This window comes from Cervus canadensis, chromosome 1 (genome assembly GCF_019320065.1).
Source record: "Cervus canadensis isolate Bull #8, Minnesota chromosome 1, ASM1932006v1, whole genome shotgun sequence".
Lineage (NCBI taxonomy): Eukaryota > Metazoa > Chordata > Mammalia > Artiodactyla > Cervidae > Cervus > Cervus canadensis.
This window is the reverse complement of record NC_057386.1, coordinates 25,346,560-25,368,954: the sequence shown is the minus strand read 5'-3', so window position 1 is coordinate 25,368,954 and position 22,395 is coordinate 25,346,560. Positions and strand designations below refer to the sequence as shown.

Genomic DNA, 22,395 nt, shown 5'->3' with positions numbered 1-22,395 from the left:
ATACAAGACCTGTACAGGACAACTAATCTAAACAACAAACAAAACAAAAATATAAACCCAATCATCAGCAGACAGGATTACCACCTCAGTCTCAGGCCATCAGAGGAAAAACAGAGAAACAAACAAAAACTCAGCACAAATCTCACCCTATAGGAAGCTTACACAAATGAGTGAACCAGCCCTAGAGGGCAGAAACCAAAAGGAAGAAGGAATTCAACCTTGAAGCTTGGGAAAAGTAGACCATAAACACAGTAAGTAAAAAAGTAATAATAATGAAAAGGCAGAGAAATACTACACAAATGAAGGAACAAACTAAAATACAAAAGTCCAAATAAATGAAGAGGAAATAGGCAAACTACCTGAAAAAGAATTCAGAATAGTGATAGTAAAGATGATTGAAAAGCTTGAAAACAAAATGGAGAAAATGCAAGAATCAATTAACAAAGACCTAGAAGAATTAAAGAATAAGCATACAGAGACAACACAATTACTGAAATTAAAAATACTCTAGAAGAAATCAATAGCAGAAGATCTGAAGCAGAAGAACAAACCAGTGAGTTGGAAGATAAAATGGTGGAAATAACTTCTGAAGAGCAGAATAAAGTAAAAAGAATGAAAAGAACAGAGACCTCTGGGACAATATCAAACGCAGCAACATTGAATTATAGGGGTCCCAGAAGAAGAGAAAAAGAAAAGGTATGCAAAAATTTTTTAAGAGATTATAGTTGAACATTTTCCCAACATCAAAAAGGAAATAGTCAATCAAGTCCAAAAGGCACAAAGAGTCCCATAAAGGATAAACTCAAGGAGAAACACGCAAAGACACATAACTAATCAAACTAACAAAGACAAAACACAAAGAAATAATATTAAAGGCAACAAGGGAGAAGCAACAAGTAACATACGGGGAAACCCCATACACTTAACAGCAGATCTTTCAGCAAAAACTGCAGGCCAGAAGGGAATGGCAGGATACATTTAAAGCACTGAAAGGGAAAAATCTACAACCAAGATTACTGTACTTGGCAAGGATTTCATTCAGAATTGATAGGAGAAATAAAAAGCTTTTCTGAGAAGCAAAAGTTAAGAGAATTCAGTACCACCAAACCAGCTTTACAACAAATGTTAAAGGGACTTATAAGAAAAAAGATCTACAAAATCAACCCCAAACAATTGAGAAAATGACAATAGGGACATATATATCAATAATTATTTTAAATGTAAATGGATTAAATGCTCCAACCAAAAGACAGACTGGCTGAATGGATATAAAAACAAGACCCATATATATGCTTTCTACAAGAAACCCAATTCAGACCTAAAGACACACAGAGACTGAAAGTGAGACGATGGAAAAATATATTCCATGCAAATGGGAAGCAAAAGAAGACTGGAGTAGCAATCTTCGTATCAGATAAAACAGACCTTAAAATAAAGAAGCTGACAAGAGATAAGGAAGGACACTACATAATGATCAAGGGATCAATTCAAGAGGAAGACATAAAAACTGTAAATATCTATGCACCCAAGAGAGGAGCACCTCAATACATAAAACACACACTAACACACATAAAAGGAGAAATTGATGGTAACACAGTAATAGTAGCACACTAAAACACCCCACTCACACGAATGGACAGATCATCAAAACAGAAAATTAATAAGGAAACACAAATCTTGAATGATACATTAGATGAGATGGATCTCATTGATATCTTCAGGATATTCCATCCAAATGAAGAATACACCTTCTTCTCAAGTGCACATGAAACATTCTCCAGGATAGACCACATCTTGGATCACAAATCAAACCTCAGTAAATTTAAGAAAATTGAAATATCAAGCATCTTCTCTGACTGCAATGCTATGAGACTAGATATCAAGTACAAGAAAAAAACTGTAAGAAACACAAACATATGGAGAGCAAACAATACGTTTCGAAATAACCAATAGGTTACAGAAGAAATCAAAAGGGAAATAAAAAAACTTCTAGAAATAAATGACAATGAAAGCATGACACCTCAAAACCTATGTGATGTAGCAAAAGCAGTTCTAAGAGGAAAGTTTATAGCAATACAATCCTACCTTAAGAAACAAGAAAAACATCAAATAGACAACCCAGCTTTACACCTAAAACAACTGGAAAAAGAACAAAAAAAACCCCAAAGCAAAGAAATCATAAAGATCAGAGCAGAAATGAATGAAAAAGCAATCAAAGAAATAATAGTAAAGATTAATAAAACTAAAAGCTGGTTCTTTGAGAAGATAAACAAAATTGACACATCTTTAACCAGACTCATCAAGAAAAAAGAGAAGACTCAAATCAACAAAATTAGAAATGGAAAAGAAGAGGTTACAACAGACAATGCGGAAATACAAAGGAAGGATTATAAGAGACTATTATGAACAACTGTATGGCAATAAAATGGATAACCTGGAAGAAACGGATAGATTCTTAGAAAAGTTGAATCTTCCAAGACTGAACTAGGAAGAAATAGAAATTATGAACAACCCAATTACAAGCTGTGAAATTGAAGCTGTGATCAAAAATCTCCCAAAAACCAAAAGCCCAGGACCAGATGGCTTCACAGGAGAATTCTATCAAACATTTAGGGAAGAGCCAATGCCTATCTTTCTAAAACTCTTTCAAAAAATTGCAGTGGAAAAAACACTTCCAAACTCATTCTATGAGGCCACCATCACCCTGATATAAAAACCAGACAAAGACAACACACAAAAAAGAAAACTACAAGCCAGTACCACTGATGAACATAGACGCAAAAATTCTCAACAAAATTTTAGCAAACAGAATTCAGTAACACATCAAAAAGCTCATACACCATGATCAAGTTGGGTTTATTCCAGGGAAGCAAGGATTCTTCAATGTATGCAAATCAATCAATGTGATCCACCATATTAACAAATTGAAAGAAACCATATGATAATCTCAATAGATGCAGAAAAAGCCTCTGACAAAATTCAGCACCCATTTATGATTAAAACTTCAAAAGGTGGGCATAGAAGTAACCTACCTCAACATATGGTAAGTCTACAGCAAACATTATTCTCAATGGTGAAAAACTGAAAGCATTCCCCTTAATATCAGGAACAAGACAACGGTGTCCACTTTCACCACTATGATTCAACATAGTTCTAGAAGTCTAGCTACAGCAATCAGAAAAGAAAAAGAAATAAAAGGAATCCAGATTGGAAAAGAAGTAAAGCTCTGTTTGTAGATGAGATGATACTGTATACAGAACACCCTAAAGACAGTATCAGAAAATTACTAGAGCTAATTAGTGAATTTAGCAAAGTCGCAGGATACAAAATCAATACACAGAAATCACTTGCATTTCTACATACTAACAATGAAATATCAGAAAGAGAAATTAAGAAATCAATCCCACTCATCACTGCAACAAAAAAAGAATTAAGTATCTAGGAATAAACTAACCTAAGGAGACAAAAGAACTGTACACAGTAAATTATTGGACAATGATTAATCAAAGATGACATAAACAGATGGAGAGATATTCCATGTTCCTGGGTAGGAAAAATCAATATTGTGAAAATGACTATACTACCAAATGCAATTTACAGATTCAGTGTGATCCCTAGCAAATTACCAATGACATTTTTCACAGAACTAGAATGAAAAATTTCACAATTCATATGGAAACACACAAGACCCAGAACAGCTGAAGCAGTCTTGAGAAAGAAGAATGAAGCTGGAGGAATAAACCTTCCTGACTTCAGATTATACTACAAAGCTACCGTCATCAAGACAGTATGATACTGGCACAAAAACAGAAATACAGACCAATCAAACAAGATAGAAAGCCCAGAAATAAACCCATGCACCTATGGGTATCTTATTTCTTACAAAGGAGGCAAAAATGTACAATGGGGCAAAGAGAGCCTCTTCAATAAATGGTTCTGGGAAAACTGGACAGCTACACGTAAAAGAATAAAATTAGAACACTTCCTAACACCATACACAAAGATAAACTCAAAGTGGATTAAAGACCTAAATGTAAGACCAGAAGCTATAAAACTCTTAGAGGAAAACATAGGCAGAACACTTGAATAACAGCAAATGAAATGACAAAGGATCAATTTCCAAAATATACCTGCAGCTCATACAAATCAATACCGGAAAAACAAATGACCCAATCAAAAACTGGAAAAAAGACTTAAAAAGACATTTCTCCAAAGAAGACATACAGATAGCTAACAAACACATGAAAAGATGCTCAACATCACTCATTATTAGAGAAATGTAAAGCAAAACTACAATGAGCTATCATCTCACACCTGTCAGAATGGCCATCATCAAAAAGTCTACAGACAATAAATGCTGGAGAGGATGTGGAGAAAACAAAACATTCTTGCACTAGCAAGAACATTCTTGAACTAGCAACAGTTCTTGCACACTGTGGGAATGTAAATTGATACAGCCACTATATAAGATGTTACAGGGATTCCTTTAAAAACTAGGAATAAAACCACCATATGACCCAGCAATCCAACTCCTAGGCATATACCCTGAGGAAACCAAACTTGAAAGAGACACATGTATCCCACTGTTCACTGCAGCACTATTTACAATAGTTAGAACATGGACGCAACCTAGATGTCCACTGACAGATGAATGGATAAAGAAATTGTTACATACACACAATGGAACATTACTCAGCCACTAAAAGAAACACATTTGAGTCAGCTCTAAGGAGGTGGATGAACCTAGAAAAGAACCTATTATACAGAATGAAGAAAGTCAGAAAAAGAAAGATAAATATTGTATTCTAATGCACATATACGGAATCCAGAAAAATGGTACTGAAGAATTTATTTACAGGGCAGCAAAGGAGAAACAGACATAGAGAACAGACTTATGGATATGGTGAGAGATGAGGAGAGGGTGAGATAGATGTATGGAAAGAATAACATGGAAACTTACATTACCAAATGTAAAATAGATAGCCAACAGGAATTTGTCGTATGGCTCAGGAAACTCAAACAGGGGCTCTGTATCAACCGAGGGGGGTGGGATGGGGAGGGAGATGGGAGGGAGGTTCAAAAGGGAGGGGATCTATGTATACCTATGGCTGATTCATGTTGAGGTTTGACAGAAAACAACAAAATTCTGTAAAGCAATTATCCTTCAATAAAAAAATAATTTAAAAAAATAGCACTACAGAAATATCAAGATCAGAACTGTTTTCAGTCAGTAGTGAAGAAAATTCCAAACAGCATCTAAGTGAAAGCTGGCTAAAAGAAAAGAAATAATGATTCTAAGTAACTTTTATAAAGAAAATAAGGAAGTTTCAGAATGGGGCGTCCCTGGTGGTTCCGTGGTTAACAGACTGCTTTGCAATACAGGGGACACCAGTTCGATCCCTATGCGGCACGGCAACTAAACCTGTGCACATCCACTCAGCCCACACGCAGCAACAACTGCAGCTGGCTCACCACAGAGCCCCCTCTCTGCAGTAAGAGAAGCCACTGCATTGAGAAGCCTGCACACCACAACCAGAGTGGCACCCAGGCACCACAACTAAAGAAAGCCAGCACACAGCAATAAAGACCCAGAAGAGTCAAAAATAACAAAATACTTATTTTAAAACTATTTTAAAAAGAGGGTGGACCCTAAATGCAATTCTTTAAAAAAAAAAGTCTCAGAATGAATTATCTTTCAAATGTGAATCTTCTTCCCATCTTTTCCCCAAATAGTACACATTAAGTGGTTAACCTTTCACCATTACTAGTTAGTAAATGAGAAGGCAAACAGCAATGAAAAATGAATTTTAAAAATAAACATGATTTTCTTACTAACACAGAAGTCTAAAATCAAACTCAGTTTTGATTAAATTTTATATTTAAACACATCTTGTTGTTAACTTACCTGAAGATGCATATACTTTCTTACTATCTGAAGAGAATGTGGATGCTGCAATCCTCCCATTAATTTTCATACTACCAATTAGCTCTTTCGTCTGAAAGAATAAGAAATATTACTTATCAAATTGTTAGGAGTTGTAAAGAAGAATCACAATGTGTAGAATAAAAATGATCTGGTTCTCCTGTTTTGTAGCACCTACTTAACTTTGTTCTTTCCTATACTTCAAAAAAAAAAAATTCTTCCCCTACTGCCCACAACTTCTCTCCAAGCCCCACTGTGTTCTTCTACTTGGGATGCTGATTTAAGGACACCATGAGTTATGGTTCAAGGCTATTCCTACTTGGACTAATGTCTTATCCTAGAAAAAGCAACAGCTAACAATGGTTCACCTTCATAGACAGCAAATGAAAATATCCAGCAACACCATTTATAAGCAGGAAGGACCCATCTGGGGAAACTTCAAAGCTCCTCACAATCTTCTCTTTCAAACCTAAGAAAGGAAATGAATCAATAAGGATTAATAGCATGCAAATACTGACTGACAATTGAGAGTCTCTTACTTTTTAAGTGCCTTAAATAAAATGTAGGCTCAGACACTGAATAAGTCTGACTCCATGCATCGAGTATAACCCAAATATAAAGTGAAAGTGAAACTGAAGTCGCTCAGTCATGTCTGACTCTTTGTGACCCTGTGGATTGTAGCCTACCAGGCTTCTCCATCTATGGGATTTTCCAGGCAAGAATACTGGAGTGGGTTGCCATAAATGCTTAGCAAACTTCTGTTCTTTCTCTTGGTTAACATTCACCATTTTAATTGCAGGCCAGAGACTCAGCACTCCAAATAGTAAACTTATTGATTAATTTTCTAAATGTACAGTAATACCCATAAATAAACTGAAAGAATAAATTATACTTCTTTGTCACAACATTCATCACCAAAGGGAAATACACTGCCATTAGAGATAGCTAAAACATAGTAACATGTAGAAACTAGTTGCTATCCACCTACTAAAGATCCCATGATATATGGAAGTCTATTTCTTAACTTTGTGGATCCAAAAGGAAAAAACAAAATCACATGTCAGTAATGTATTTAAGAGTTATTTATCTTCTCAAGACTCATGTAACCAAATCACATGAGCTAAATATATAGACCAGAGAGTCAATTTACTTATTTATAGTGGCACATGTTTCTTTTCCATGCCTGAAAGGCTCATACTATACAACAGATTCTTTCTGATATTAAATTGCTTAAAGAGCCAACATACTCATTAAAAAGTTGTCTAACAGAAAGGATACATAATAAGTATAACTGGCTATACTTCCAGTGAAAGGAAGCAAATGGCCAGGGTGACAAGAGTAGAAGAGAATTTTCACTAGCCATTCATTTGTACATTCTGGATTTTTGCACCATGTGAATGTATTACTTAGTCAAAAAAGTTATTTAAAAAAACTTAATGGGCTAAGTATTAACCAGGAAAAAGAAACTAGAAAAATCCAGTGAAGAGTTCCTGTTTCGCCACAGGAAAATGATGGTTAAAGGTCCCACAGACCATCTCTGGGCTATTAACACTCTTTGTCTAGCTGGTTTATAATACTACAAAACTGGGCCTCCCACTCTAGACCTCCACCAAAAGACTACACCCTAACTTCCTTGACTGGAATCAATCCAGATACCTGTTTCCAATTACTAGGGTTACTTCGGCTAGGGATTACCAATCTTCTTCACAGTGATTCTAGACTCTAGTCTTACAAGGGTAATATTCATCCCAAATTTTGGGCAAACATTATACACTGACTACAGAATCAAAAAAGACAGCTCCAAACACAGGGAAAATACCATTACATGAAGAATCAGGAAAGGGAGATCAGGTCTACCACAGTCTGAGGCTACAGCTGGAAACCCCTCCAGACACAATCCAAAGGGCACAGTATCAGGCAATGGGAACACAAGAGACAACACAAAGTATTCACCATGGAGCCTACAGCTGGGCACCACCACAGTCCTGTAGGATCGCAGACTGCACAGGCATCACAAGTAAACAAACGTCCCTCAAACTGTCCGGGACCAGGGTGAACACAAACCAAGGACGGCAGCAGTAGAGACAAAGTTCCAGAGGACTCTGATACATAGTCCACAGCTCTCTGCCCACAATGAAAGACCTTACTTTTTCATTCTGAATAAGCCTGTTGTTTGGGGGTAATTAAGGAGCGGAGGTTGTCTTCAAGAAGGAAATATCAGACATCCAACAAACAAAACTGCCTTATCAATTAACTGGAAAAATAAGACAGACAGTGATATTTTTATCCAAAGCTTATGACAGGGACAGAATGAAGAGACAAAATATGTCATTAAATAGTTAATCCCACTAGGAGATTTCAAGTAAAAAAAAAAAATGGGAGACCCCTGTGAGTTAATGATTACTCCAGAAAGCAGGTCTGCTTAACCACAAAACCAAACAGGCGTGCTTAGCAAAACTATGCAACATAAGCACAGGACATACCCCAAAATAAAACAATGGTGGCATGAGACCCATATCCTGCCAGTGAGTTAATTTAATGATCCATAGGACATGCTCTCTGCACACATATAAAACAACTTGTGGACATAGCTTGACCACACAGGGACAAAAACACTCCCCTGCTCAACCTGGAGGAGAAGCTGATGATGAAAATATGATGCCTACTCAAAACATAAGCTCTTCTCTCCCTCCCTACTTTTCCTTTGATTTTATAAAACTGTAGCCCACTAAGTTCTGTTCTGTTCTGTTCAGTTGCTCAGTTGTGTCCGACTCTTTGTGACCCCATGACTGCAGCATGCCAAGCTTCCCTGTCCATCACCAATTCCCGGAGCTTGCTCAAACTCATGGCCATTGTGTTGGTGATGCCATCCAACCTTCTTATCCTCTGTCGTCCCCTTCTCCTCCTGCCTTCAATCTTTCCAACATCAGGGTCTTTTGCAATGAGTCAGTTCTTCATATCAGGTGGTCCAAGTACTGGAGTTTCAGCTTCAGCATCAGTCCTTCCAGTAAATAAGTTCTTGGAGCACGGCATTTCTCACCCACCTGCTTACATGCCTCACAAGCATCCTATTCTAATAAATCACTTAGCTACCACTTTGCTCTCACTGAATTGTTCTCTGCACTGAGACATAAAGGACTGTGGTACCGGAGCTCTTCAGAGCCCTCCTGAAATGACATCAATCAGTTTCAGCTGGTGACTGCGGCAGGCCTGTGGCAAGAAAAGAAGGTCTAGGGTCAGGTCCTAGCAGGGCCACGGGATGCCATGGGCCAGGAGTTCCAGGGGGGGTGCTCCTTCGATGACAGCCTGTTGCAGTCGGGCCGATCAACCCTGAATGCTTTGGAGCTCTGATCAGGTACCTAAGTACAGCCCAGGGGATTGATGATATAGATGTTTAGAGAGAAGGAACCGAAAGAACAATGGTAATCAGCATGGATTGCCACAGAAAGGTGGCAGGAGATGTGGAAGAGATCTTTTTGCTGGTGCAGAAGACAAGGGAAATGGTTTATGAAAAGGAAGAATTTCACTCTCCGGAGGCTTTGACAAGGTTCGAGTCGTGGCTGCACAGAAACATGAAAAGAATATAAAGGCTATGCTTGTGCACATTCAACAGCTAGCCTGGGACAGAGTCAGCCACTAAATGTTACAGGTTAATAATCTTGTTCACTCTGAGGTTTTCCTTCTATGCTCTACATCTGTTTCCATTCTATTTCTTTCCTTTTTAACTTCGGAAGACTTTTTACTACATTCACTAGAGCAATTCATTCTTCTCTTCTATCTCAGTTTATTTGGCAAGAAACCACCTTAATTCTGAGACTTTCCTTCTAACCCTGATTAAAACTCAAGACTGTTTCTCATAACGCCTCTTATTTACCTTTTGAGATGGCGCACAACTCTGAACTGTGCTTCTCTCTAAATAAATACCCATCACTTTGTCTCTCCTGAATTCTGTGATGAGACATCAAAAATCTGAACTTATTCAAGTCCTAAAACCAGGTGTGTAATTGCAATTACGCTCGGGTTCAAGTTCCAATATGGGTTTTGGCTAGGCTGGAGTCCCAACTACGTGGATTCAAGTTCTAAACTGGTCTATAAGATTTCAGTACTAAATTTAAAAAACTAAGCTATAAATTAAACAATCAGGGCTATGGAAAATCCAAGACAGCTGCCTGACTCTTCCGGCTCCCTGACAAACCCCATTTTTTATTTAATGGGTTAAAGCTTTTCTTGGTTACAAAGCTAATGTCCTCATCAAAAAAAGAAAAGTGGGGGGGGGGGGGTGATAAAAATGTGTTTTTCACTTGGGGTATCCTTTTTCTTTATTGGACAAACATACAAGCCTATATGATCAGTTAACCAGACTTCTTATTTTACAAACAAATCTATCTTAATTTGGCTATGTTTGGTAAAAGTAAGGGTAATTTGGGGGAAAATTGTATTTTTATAAATATTAAATTTTAGTTCTGCTACTTGAGGCTTAAGTCACTCAGTCGTGTCCAAACTCTTTGCGACCCCATGGACAGAGGAGCCTGGAGGGCTGCAGTCCATGGGATTTTCCAGGCAAGAATACTGGAGTGGGTTGCCATGCCCTCCTCCAGATCTTCCCAACCCAGGGATCAAACCCAGGTCTCCTGAATTTACCATATGAGCCACCACAGAAGGGAACTCTGCCTCAGCAAACTCTGAAAATCATCAGGACAGGGAACATATCTACTGTTTAAAACTTACTTTTGAAATAGCCTTGGTTGTTATCTTATATTATTGTAAAACTTAACTGAGTTACTAAGAAGGTATTCTAAGCTTGTTTCTGAAGCTGATCACTGTAATTTATCTTTGAAAAAAGACCAAATGTTTATAATCTATAATCAGAGGATATATGGTTTTAAAAAAATAAACATTTAATGAACTGTGTCCCACTAGATAAAAAACCTCTTATCAGGTATTCTTAAGCACACCATGCCCCCTCCCCTCACCCCCCAAAAAACTGAAAGGAATCAACTTTTTTTGGTGAGTGGGGAGGGGGGGAGGATTTAAGGTACTTTCCCCCCAATTACTAAAAGTGCCCAACAGAAGATGACTTCTTGAGCCTTAATGTCAGTCTTTCCCTCCCTCCGATCCTTAAAAATGCTGATCTTTTATTTCCAATTTGCAGTCAGACCAGTTCACTAGGGACTTTTTCTGTACTATTCCTTTGCGGCAAGTTCTTAGACATTAACACCTGGTGGGGGGACTACTGTAGAAGGGATAACATCTAAAGTTGTTAAGTACAAATCTTAATTAAATTATATGGTGGATTTTTTAACATGTGAAGGAAACTCTTATATAGCTAACTATTGCCTCGGTGAAAGCTACTTTATTCATGGAAATGGCTGCTCCAACGAGGGCTATCTCACAGGCAAGAGCCAAGGCTCCAAGCCCATGCTAACCAGATGGCAACCCAGGAAAGCCATACAGTACACCAGGCAGGGAACAACGCTGTCCCCCGAGGCAGATTCACAATGGAATCATCAGGTAAATTTTATTGATAGAGATAGACGGGACCATATGATTAACTGTTTAACAAGTGGTATAAAAAAAGTTTACAGAGAACCCTGTTAATTATTAAAAAAAAAAACAAAAAACAAAACAGGGACAGGATGAAAATACTACAGTTTTTCAAGGGTGATTAATAAAAGCTTTTAAAAAGTACATACGCACAAAAGAAACAAAAATAAAAAAATAAAAAGTACACAAATATGGACTTCTCCTCCCCCAAGGAACAAGCCCTTTTGGCTATGCACTTCATAGCCCAGTCCGCCCCAAACATCAGGCACAAAATTTAAAAAAAAACTGCTGGTCCTCAGACCCTCTATGAGTGATTTACTTCAACTGGCTTATCTGGTTTTCAATAACTGGGATATGGCCAAAAACACTGAAGGCAGCCAAAGAGAAAAAGAAAAGGCTCAGATGACTGCGATGGCTTTGTCTACTCAGGGACCACCAAAGCAGAGGCCAGACTTTCTGGGCCAAACTGGACATGGGAGACACAAGGCCATGGGCACTGGGCACCTAGACAAGGTAAGTGTGCCCTGTGTGGACAGAAGGGACACTAGAACAAACAGTGTGATCCATGTGCCCTTGCAAACAGCCAGGGCATTGGCAGAGTCAAGGCCCCAGATGCCAACAAGTGACGGGGGCCTCTCGGAACCATAGATGGTTTCACGATCCAAAGACTGACAGGGCCCAAGGCTAGAAGTGGCCCTGCCCAGAGATGGCACATATACAACTAACCCTGAGCCTCAGGTGGTCACTGGAATGGCAGGCCACTTGACAGAATTTCTCCTGAACACTGCTGCATCTTCTTGGTCTTAACCCAAAGGACTGAAAACCTTATCAACTATAAGAAATATGTAATGGGAATGTCAGGAAAGAGACAGGGGCCCACTTTCCTGGGACCCCTTTTCTGTAACATCAAAAACCGGCTGCTTCTACACTGCCTTCTTTTTATGCCTAATTACCCTATTTCTTTAATAAAAGGGACTTATTAACTAAATTAGGAACCATTCTATCTCTCGAGGGACAAAAAGTCACCCTCATCACCAAATGATAGTAACAGAAAAAAAGGAACAGATTAAATCTATAACTGAGATAAAAGATTCAACAGACCCTAAAATATAAAACACTGAGACTCTGGGCCTAATTAAAACAAACAGACTGAGGCCTCAAGTGACCCCCTTCTGGATTTGGAAACCACTGGGGGAAAAAATGCTTCAGATCTTTAAAATTATGGTTATAATCTCTTTTAATGACTTTTCTGATGCATACTGTTGTACTTTTTTTAGATTCCTAAACTTTTTTTAGATTCCCCAATGCTTAACATCTAAGAGAACTAAAAAGATAATGCTAACCAGAGTGACACTGACTTGCAGTTCTCCAAATAGAAAAGCGACAACATATATTTGTGTAGGATATAGATTAATATACTATAAACAGAAATATATTACATTTAAATTATTAATGACATCATTCAAGATGCTTCTATTCTTATTTTTTCTGCACTTGATAAAATATTCTCAGAGAAATGTATGTGTCACTATGATTATTTTTTCTTTTCCCTTATATTTGTCCTGATTTTTGCTTTATGTATCCATGTTTCTTTGTTCCTAGGTGTCTGGTGGTTTATGATGTCTATCTTCTTTGTGAATTATACCTTTTATCATTACAAATATTCACCTGTTTCATTTAAAAAGAAATTTTAAAAAAGGGACAATCAGCCAGGTGTTTATTCCTTCCCCTGACAGGCCTATGCCCATTCTCAGCTGAAAGTAGCTACTGACTGAAAGAACTTCACCCCTTATTCCCTTTTTAAGAATAAAAGGGTAAACAGCTGGAGGGGGGAATGATAAGGACAGAATGAAGGGACAAGATAGGTGATTAAACAGTTAATCCCACTAGGAATTAGAAATAGAAAACAGAAAAATATGGGAGACCTCTGTTAGTTAATTATTATTCAAGAAAGCAGGTTTGCTTAACCGCAAAACCAAACAGGCTTGCTTAGCAACAAAAGCACAGGACATGCTCCCAAACAATAAACCAATGGTGGCATGAGACACATATCTTGCCCAGTGAGCTAAGTTAATGATCCCTAGGATATGTTCTCTACACACATGAAAAACAAATTTGTGGACCTAGCTTGATCACACAGGGACAAGAAAACTCCTGTGCCCAATCTGGAGGAGTTGATGACGAAAACATGACATCTGTTCAAGAAAGACAAAGAAATCTTCTCCCCCTCCTCACTTTTCCTTTGATTATGAAACTGTAGCCCACTAAGTTCTCAGAGCACGGCATTTCTCACCCAGCCGCTTAGAGGCCTCACAGATGTACCATTCTAATAGATCACTTCTTATCTACCACTGTGCTCTTGGTGAATTCCTCTCTGCACTGAGACATAAAGGACTATGGTACCAGCGATCTTCAGAGCCTCCATAAAATGACACCAATCGGTTTCATTTACACTGTGTAATGCCAGTTACGTGTACACAGCATTTTGCTTTTAACATCACACAAAATATAGTAATAATAAATACCAATATCAATATTACAACTGTTTTACAAAAGCTGGAGTTTTCAAAATAGAAGCCAAATAAAATTCATAATATGGCCTTGAGAAAAAAAGATATACAACTTAATAATGTCAGATTGTAAATGTTGCTACTGCTTAGAGAATGAGTTTTTGGGTCAACTGGTGAGCAACTGATAAGAAAAAGAACGTCCAAGTTAATCAGAACAGAGCCAAATTCCACAGCATGGGAAGTGGTCTGATTGTGATCAGATAGATTATATGCTGTTCTTAACAGTGGCAGTAGTTAACAATGAGCATTCACAAAGTGGCAGGTGCTGAGTTCAGCTCATTTCAGTTCAGTCACTCAGTCATGTCCAACTCTCTGCGACCCCATGGCCTGCAGCATGCCAGGTTTCCCTGTCCATCACTAACTCCCAGAGCTTGCTCAAACTCATGTCCACCGAGTTGGTGATGCCATCCAACCAACCTCTTCCTGTGTTGCCCGCTTCTCTTCCTGCCTTTAATCTTTCGCAACATCAGTCTTTTCCAATGAGTTAGTTCTTCGCATCAGGTGGCCGAAGTATTGGAGTTTCAGCTTCAGCATCAGTCCTTCCAATGAATATTCAGGACTGATTTTCTTGAGCATTGACTGGCTTGATTTCCTTGCAGTCCAAGGGACTCTCAAGAGTCTTCTCCAACACCACAGTTCAAAACCACCAATTCTTTGGCATTCATCTTTCTTTATAGTCCAACTCTCACATCCATACATTGACGACTAGAAAAACCATAGCTTTGACTAGATGGATCTTTGTTGGCAAAGTAAAGCCTCTGCTTTGTAATATGCTATCTAGGTTGGTCACAGCTTTTCTTCCAAGGAGCAAGCATCTTTTAATTTCATGGCTGTAGTCACCATCTGCAGCGATTTTGGAGCCCCTCAAAATAAAGCCTATGACTGTTTCCATTGTTTCCCCATCTATTTGCCATGAAGTGATGGGACCAGATGCCATGATCTTAGTTTTCTGAATGTTGAGTTTTAAGCCAGCTTTCTCACTCTCCTCTTTCACTTTCATCAAGAGGCTCTTTTGTTCTTCTTCACTTTCTGCCATAAGGGTGGTATCATCTGCATATCTGAGGTTATTGATATTTCTCCTGGCAATCTGGATTCCAGCTTGTGCTTCTTCCAGCCTGGCATTTCACATCATGTACTCTGCATATAAGTTAAATAAACAGGGTGACAACATGCAGCTTTGATGTACTCCAATTTGGAACCAGTCAGTTGTTCCAAGAAGCTGTTGCTTCTTGACCTGCACACAGACTTCTCAGGAGGCAGGTCAGGGGTTCTAGTATTCCCATCTCTTTAAGAATTTTCCAGTTTGTTGTGATCCACATAGTCAAAGGCTTTGGCGTAGTCAATAAAGCAGATGTTTTTCTGGAATTCTCTTGCTTTTTCTATGATCCATCAGATGTGGGCACATTGATCTGATTCTTCTGCCTTTTCTAAATCCAGCATGTACATCTGGAAGTTCTTGGTTCATGTATTGCTTAAGCCTCACTTGGACAATTTTGAGCATTACCTTGCTAGTGTGTGATATGAGTGCAATTGTATGGTAGTGTGAACATTCTTTGGCGTTGCCATTCCTTGGGACTGGAATGATACTGACCTTTTCCAGTCCTGTGGCCACTGCTTAATTTTCCAAATTTGCTGGCATACTGAGTACAGCACTTTAACAGCATCATCTTTTAGGATTTGAAATAGCTCAACTAGAATTCATAGCTCAACTGGAATTCCATCACCTCCACTAGCTTTGTTTGTAATGTTGCTTCCTAGGGCCCACTTGACTTTGCATTCCAGGATATCTGGCTCTAGGGGGTTGATCGCACCACTGTGGTTATCTGAGTCATTAAGATCTTTTTTGTATAGTTCTTCCGTGTATATTTGCCACCTCTTCTTAGTATCTTCTGCTTCTGTTAGGTCCATACCATTTCAAGGTGCTCAGTTACAAGCTTCTAAAAAATTCTTTAATATTTTAGAATCCTTGGGTTTACAGAAAGAAAACTGAGGCTCAGCAATGACCACATCAAAATGCCTATATATTAAAATGGCTGCCTGACAAACTAATTCCCAAACAGTTAAAACCTTTACCGAGAATAAGACAGCTCCCTTAAGAACTGTCCATCTAAATAATGTAACAGAAACTGCACCTGGAGTTTGAACTAGTAATCTGTGGTTCTCAACCTTTGTACGTGCCAGTCTAGTGAAATGTATGATACTCTTCTAAAAATATTGATTGTTTAAAATTTTCATAACTGAAGGAAATGCTAGATTTCAGTTAGAGTTTAGTGAAAATAAAGATGTAATGCTTTTCCTATCCAATTTCACAGACTACTGAATGTTTAGAGTCCATGGACCCCACTTTACAAGCTCTGACAGGTTAGTGGAAGGAACCATCAATGTGGAATTCTTCGGAATGCATCAATTCTGAATTCTTCATTTTTCAGATTTGCATTTACAACAATTAAGAGCTCACATACACAAAAGGCTTGCATATACTAACTTGTCAGCAATTTTCACCCTTTTTCTACTGTCTTTAATTAATTTCTTGAGTTATTAAGTTTTATAATGATGAGATTAAGAGTTACATTCAGTAACATAACACCACAAAAAGAAATACATTTACCATTACTGTTATTATTATCATTATTATGAAGTTATGCTTATTGAGGGAAGAGAAGGAAATATCTTTTAAAAGCCAAAGATAAATACCATGTCTTAAAAGAAGCCAGTGATCAGATACATACTCTTGCATACCAGCAGATCCACAGTACACATCACCAGCTACCAGGTCTCAGTCACCACTGGTTTGCTTCTCCCAAGAGGATACAAGGCAAAAGGACGTGAGCACATTCCTTTCGATTAGTGGAATAATATTTAATAACAACTACTATATGTTGTTTCCTATTTCAATATGCAGACACAGTTTAAGGTTTTTCAACTCAAAGGGAAGTCCACGGACCAGCAGCATCTGAGAACTTGTTAGAAATGCAGAAATCAGAGCCTGCATTTTAATATAATCCCCAGGTGATTTATATGCACGTTAATATTTGGGAAGCACTGATTTAAAGCATAAATAGATAAATTAAGAACCCCCTTGGAAAGGATCATAGAAAGTGTCAGTAACACATAAAAGAGAAACCTGGAAACACTGAAAAAACATACATAAGTGTATCTAAAGTTGGCATTACTTACTTTTAAACACTAGCAGAAAAAAGGTTCTACAGTGCAACCCATCCTTTATAGCCCCACATATGTGCAATTTAACAGAAAGATAGCCAGAATCTGTAGCATACGCCAGGTGCACCTCCCAAGATTTATAATGTTAACCGAACCAATTTCATCACAAGGTCTTTGGTTCCCAAAGGATTCATGAAGGTGTCACTGTATTTTTGTGGTAACGGGGGTAGGAGAATGCCAAAGAATAGATAAGGCAGAGGAAAGACAAATTTTTATCTGATGATACATCTTCTAAGTGGTTCATTTTTCAAAGTACAACTTCCAAAAGCAGTGCTTTATTTCCTTTAAATGTAAATCAAAATTGTATTAAAACAAACACCAGAAGAACTGGAGGGTATCCAAATTTCAGAACAAAGAAGTGAAATAATTTGTCCAAAGAAGTAGAACCCAGGTGTTCTAGCTCCCAGGCTCATATTCTTTCTGCTGCAACAGTTTTATAGCCAAATATGTGCAACTGCCTTTCTAGTCTAAGGGAATACAGATTTGCAAACTATGATTTTTTTCCCCATATGTGCTTTTTTTCCCCCCAATACAGTCAGCTCACTTTTTTCATTCAAACACATTATCTCAACAACACATTCTCCACACACTAAAACCAAAGAAATCTACTTTTAAGAATTTTATCGTAAGAAAAAGAAAAGCGGTTGTAAATACTGTTCAACAAACTCAGCTGTGGGCTGCGGGTGTCAATGTATTCAATAGAAACCTTACCTCTTACTTGATGCACAGGAATTAGCTTTCCAGCCAGCATATCATAGACATAAAGAACCTTGCTGTGAGTGCTCGTGGCTAAAACCTCTTCTCCATTAGCACTAAAACAAGCCTTAAAGATTGGAAACTTCTCCAAATAGATGCTCTGAATTTTAGGATTTGTTTTTCCATCAACCTATAAGGAATTATAAAATATTCCTTTTAATTATTTCCAAAGACATGTATGCTGATTATAAACACTTTTCACTACAAGTCTCCACATACCTGAAACAGGGATACAGCATTATCTAGTCCAGCGACCATCACAACCTGTGCACGAGGATGGAACTGCACAGATGAGATCCGAGCAGTAGTAGGACGTTCAGCATTAGCATGTTGGCAGTTCTTCATCTGTGGAAAAATAAAGTTGAAATTTTATCAATTCAAATGGGTTAACATTATTTTCTTTAAAGCACGAAGAAAAGACATTATAGTTTACAATGCAAAAGAAACTGCACTGGAATGAAAACCAGAAGACCACAGCTCTGTGACCAACTAGTATTCTAGTAGAGTGTTTTACTATTCAAGAATCCATTTTTACAATCTTTCAAAGAAGGAGATTAAATCGTTAAGGCTTAGAACTCAAGTACACAATCATTTCCCTAAGATAAATCCATTTGAGTTAAGAGATTTTTACTTCCATGGAAATTTTACTTAAAACTCCTACTCTGGCATCGCTGTAGTCATGGTACAAAATAAGAGGCAATAAGTGGTCACTTCCAAGGTTCTGTGGTTGGCATGTCCACTTGAGCAAACTCCAGGACAGTGACGGATAGGAAAACCCAATGTGCTGCGGTTCGTGGGGTCACAAAGTCAGACATGACTTAGCAACTGAATAATAATGGTTGGTATGGATTGGTAATGTTTTTCTCTCAGGATATATAGTTGTTAGTTTAAAGTAATGATGATCTCATGTGTCATTTGGACTATTTTCACGCTTTTGTTTTTACAGGCTTTTCCCTCTGCATTAAAAATGAAATTATATAAAACATCATAGTATCATATGATGCTCTGTTTATGACTACATTTTCAATAGAGGTGAATTCACTCTATGAGGAGTGAATTTAGCTCACTCTATGAGGAGCTAAATGAATTACCTTCAGAGTAAGGATAGACAGAATCACTCTAATCATTTACCATGATAACATCCCCTTTTCTCATATAATTCACATGCTACCATTTTAAAATGGGGAAAATAATGTCAAAGAGAGAACAGTTCATTTGACAGATATCTGAAGTAAGTGCTGGGTAGGCACTTGGTTATAACAATGAACAAGTGGTAATGAACAGGCTATACAGGAACAGGAGTAAATTAGAAGGTAACTAGAGTAAGCTACTTTTTAAAAAAAAGATTTAAAAAATATTTATTTGGCTGTATTAAGTCTTAGTTGCAGCATATGGGGAATCTTTATTGCAACATGCAGTAGTTTTTGTTGCAGCAGTCTCTCTAGTTTCAATGGATGGGTGTGGTTGCTCTGTGGTTCATGGGATCTTAGTTCCCTGACAACGATCAAACCCAAGTCCTCCACATTGGAAAGCAGATTCTTAACCACTGGACCACTAGGGAAGTCTTGAGTAAGCCACTTTAACAGGCAAAGTGGAAAGACATTTCTAGGGCATTATGTGAGCAGAAAGGTAAGAACGAGTTTGCCACTGGCGGTGCTTAAAAAACAGACAGAAGATTGAGCAAGAACAAAGGTTCAGAGGCAGGAAAGGACTCAGCATGTGCGAGAAAGAAAAACAAGGTCTGCGCGGACTAAATAAGGAATAAGAGAAAAAGGGATGAGATGAAGTTGAAGACATAAGCATTAAGTCAGATCCCAGAAGAGGGTAGTATAGACTATGATAAGAAAGCTTACAAAGAGCAATGAAAAGTGACAGGACATGACGCTTTATTTTTAAAAGACCCTTCAGGCTACTGTAGGAAGAATGGTTGAGGAAGAAGTGGAAGTGAAGAGTCTAGCAATGAAACTGTTGCCATGCAGCAGGAACCAGGCTGCTGTGAATAGAAAGGATGAGAAATGCAAAAGGAGGAATCAAGCAAGAATCACAGAAGATTCCTGGGAAGGTAATTTAATGTTATCATTTTTGCAAAAGGAAAAAAAAACCTTACACAAATATTTATCAAGGCAAAAAGACAGGGAGCACATTTAATCCCAGAGATAACAGAAAGCCATAGGTCTGCAAGTAGAAGTATATTGGATTTGAGGTAATTAGCTGGTTTGGTCCAATTTTACTGATTCTCACCTTTAAGATTCCTTTAGGAAGAGATGTAGATGTGGATATGAAATTCCCAGTCCTTTGCAACAAATCATCTTCATCCTCTTCACTTTCATCTAAGTCAAACAAACCCGTAAGTTTATCTTTAGAATCAATGAGATAGCCATCACCTACCCCCAAACACCTATATTTCAAACTTCAACTCCCCTCCCATTCTCCCAACCTCAATCATTTTATTTAAGCTACCACTGGTAAAAGTAAAACAGCAAAATAAATTTGAAAGAGAGGAAATGACAAATACATCAATGTATATGTTTAAAAGCCTGACTCTGGAATGAAAGGCACACATTCACTACAGTTGACTAAAACAACATGAAATAAAGATAAATTGAGTCAACATTTAAAAAGAGAAACTCATAATTGTGGCAAAACTGGCAACAGGATGAACAGCAGATCTAGCTTAATAATTCACAAGAAAAAGAACTAGAACTTTTAGTTGACTGGAAGACCACTGGTAGCAAACCATGTGTCAGAACTTCAAAGAGAGGTAACAGGTCTGCTTTTCCTCTGGAGATGACTGATGATTCTAGTAAAGAAAGCTGAAAAGCTAAGCAGTGTTTAAGGTTAAGGGGGCAAAACCTAGCACCTGAAGCCCTCTAGGGTGCCTAAGGGATCTGGTAAACTACCAGGCTCTGAAATTGTTACCACAAAAGGTAACACATAAAATTAAAGGTGAAATAAAAGAATCATAAGAAAATCTCCCAGGAACTGAAACCCAGCTTTAAAACCTCATACTGTCTCATTAGAATAAAATGTTTTAGGATTGCTAGTACCCCTTGCCCATCCACTTACCCAAAAACAACTCTAAAAATTCTCTAGAGAAATATATCATTGTCCTAGACCTCTAGTTAATCAACACTACTTTTCTTTAATTGGAGTATAACTGCTTTACCATATTGTGTTAGTTTCTGCCATACAACGTCAAGCAGCTATATATATTCCCCCTTTGGGAGTCTCCCTCCCATCCCACCCCCATACCATCTCTCCAGGTCATTACAGAGCGCCAAGCTGAGCTCCTTGTACTATACAGAAGGTTCCCACTAGCTATCTATTTTACACATGTGTTAGTCACTCAGCTGTGTCCGACTCTTTGTAACCCCATGGACTGTAGCCCACCAGGCTTCTCTGTCCATGGAATTCTCCAGACAAGAATACTGGAATGAGTAGCTACTCCCTTCTCCAGGGGATCTTCCAGACCCAGGGATCGAACCTGTCTCTCCTCCATTGCAGGGAGATTCTTTACCACCTGAGCCACCAGGGAAGCCCCATTTCACACACAGTAACGTATACAAGTCAATGCTACTCTCTCAATTCATCCCATCTTCCCTTCCCCACATGTCCAAAAGTCTGTTCTCTACATCCGTGTCTTCTATTCCTGCCCTGCAAATAGGTGCAGTACCATTTTTCTATGATACTATTTTTCATGTACAATGCCCACCACTCAATGAAACAGAACCAGGTCAGTAATGACAAGGTGAATATAATCTGACTGAAAACCTAAGGAAAAACAAACAATCCTCACAGGAGATCTAGATAATGGAGTTATCAGACAAAAAATTTTAAATATTGTATTTAAAACTTATAGAAAGAGAGATCAGGTCTGTGGTTTCCAGAGATTGGTGAGAGGAACATAAGAGGAAATTGGATGAAGGCAGGCAAAAAGGTACAAGTTTTCAGTTATAAGATCAGTAAGTACTAGGGATATAATGTACAACATGATAAATATAACTCTGCTATATGTTATATATCAAAGTTGTTAAGATATAAATCCTAAGACATCTCATCACAAAGAAAAATATTTCTTTTCTATGTCTATAACTTTTTATCTATATGAGATGATGGATGTTCACATACACTAAACTTATTCTGGTGATCATTTCATGAGGTATGTAAGTCAAATCATTACACTGTACACCTTAAACTTATGCAGTGTTTTATGTCAATTATCTCAATAAGACTGGAAGGAAAAGAAAAATAAAAAAATTAGGGATCGGGATGGGGAATACGTGTAAATCTATGGCTGATTCATATCAATGTATGACAAAACCCACTGAAATGTTGTGAAGTAATTAGCCTCCAACTAATAAAAAAATTAAAAAAAAAAAA

The 22,395-nt window shown here is 37.9% G+C and overlaps 1 protein-coding gene across 2 annotated transcripts in view; it reads right to left on the bottom strand.

Moving 5' to 3' along the window:
* The window catches only part of UTP18 (UTP18 small subunit processome component), a 66,369-nt gene that overhangs the window by 30,626 nt on the left and 13,348 nt on the right, over positions 1 to 22,395 (bottom strand). The window contains exons 5-9 of one of the 2 annotated variants that reach the window (XM_043472133.1): positions 20,257 to 20,360; positions 18,235 to 18,360; positions 17,971 to 18,145; positions 6,292 to 6,392; positions 5,906 to 5,996 (exon numbers count right to left, since the gene is read on the bottom strand). In XM_043472133.1, the coding sequence (XP_043328068.1) occupies positions 5,906 to 5,996; positions 6,292 to 6,392; positions 17,971 to 18,145; positions 18,235 to 18,360; positions 20,257 to 20,360 (597 nt within the window). The remainder of the gene's footprint in view (positions 1 to 5,905; positions 5,997 to 6,291; positions 6,393 to 17,970; positions 18,146 to 18,234; positions 18,361 to 20,256; positions 20,361 to 22,395) is intronic. The other variant, XM_043472142.1, reaches the window with a different exon arrangement.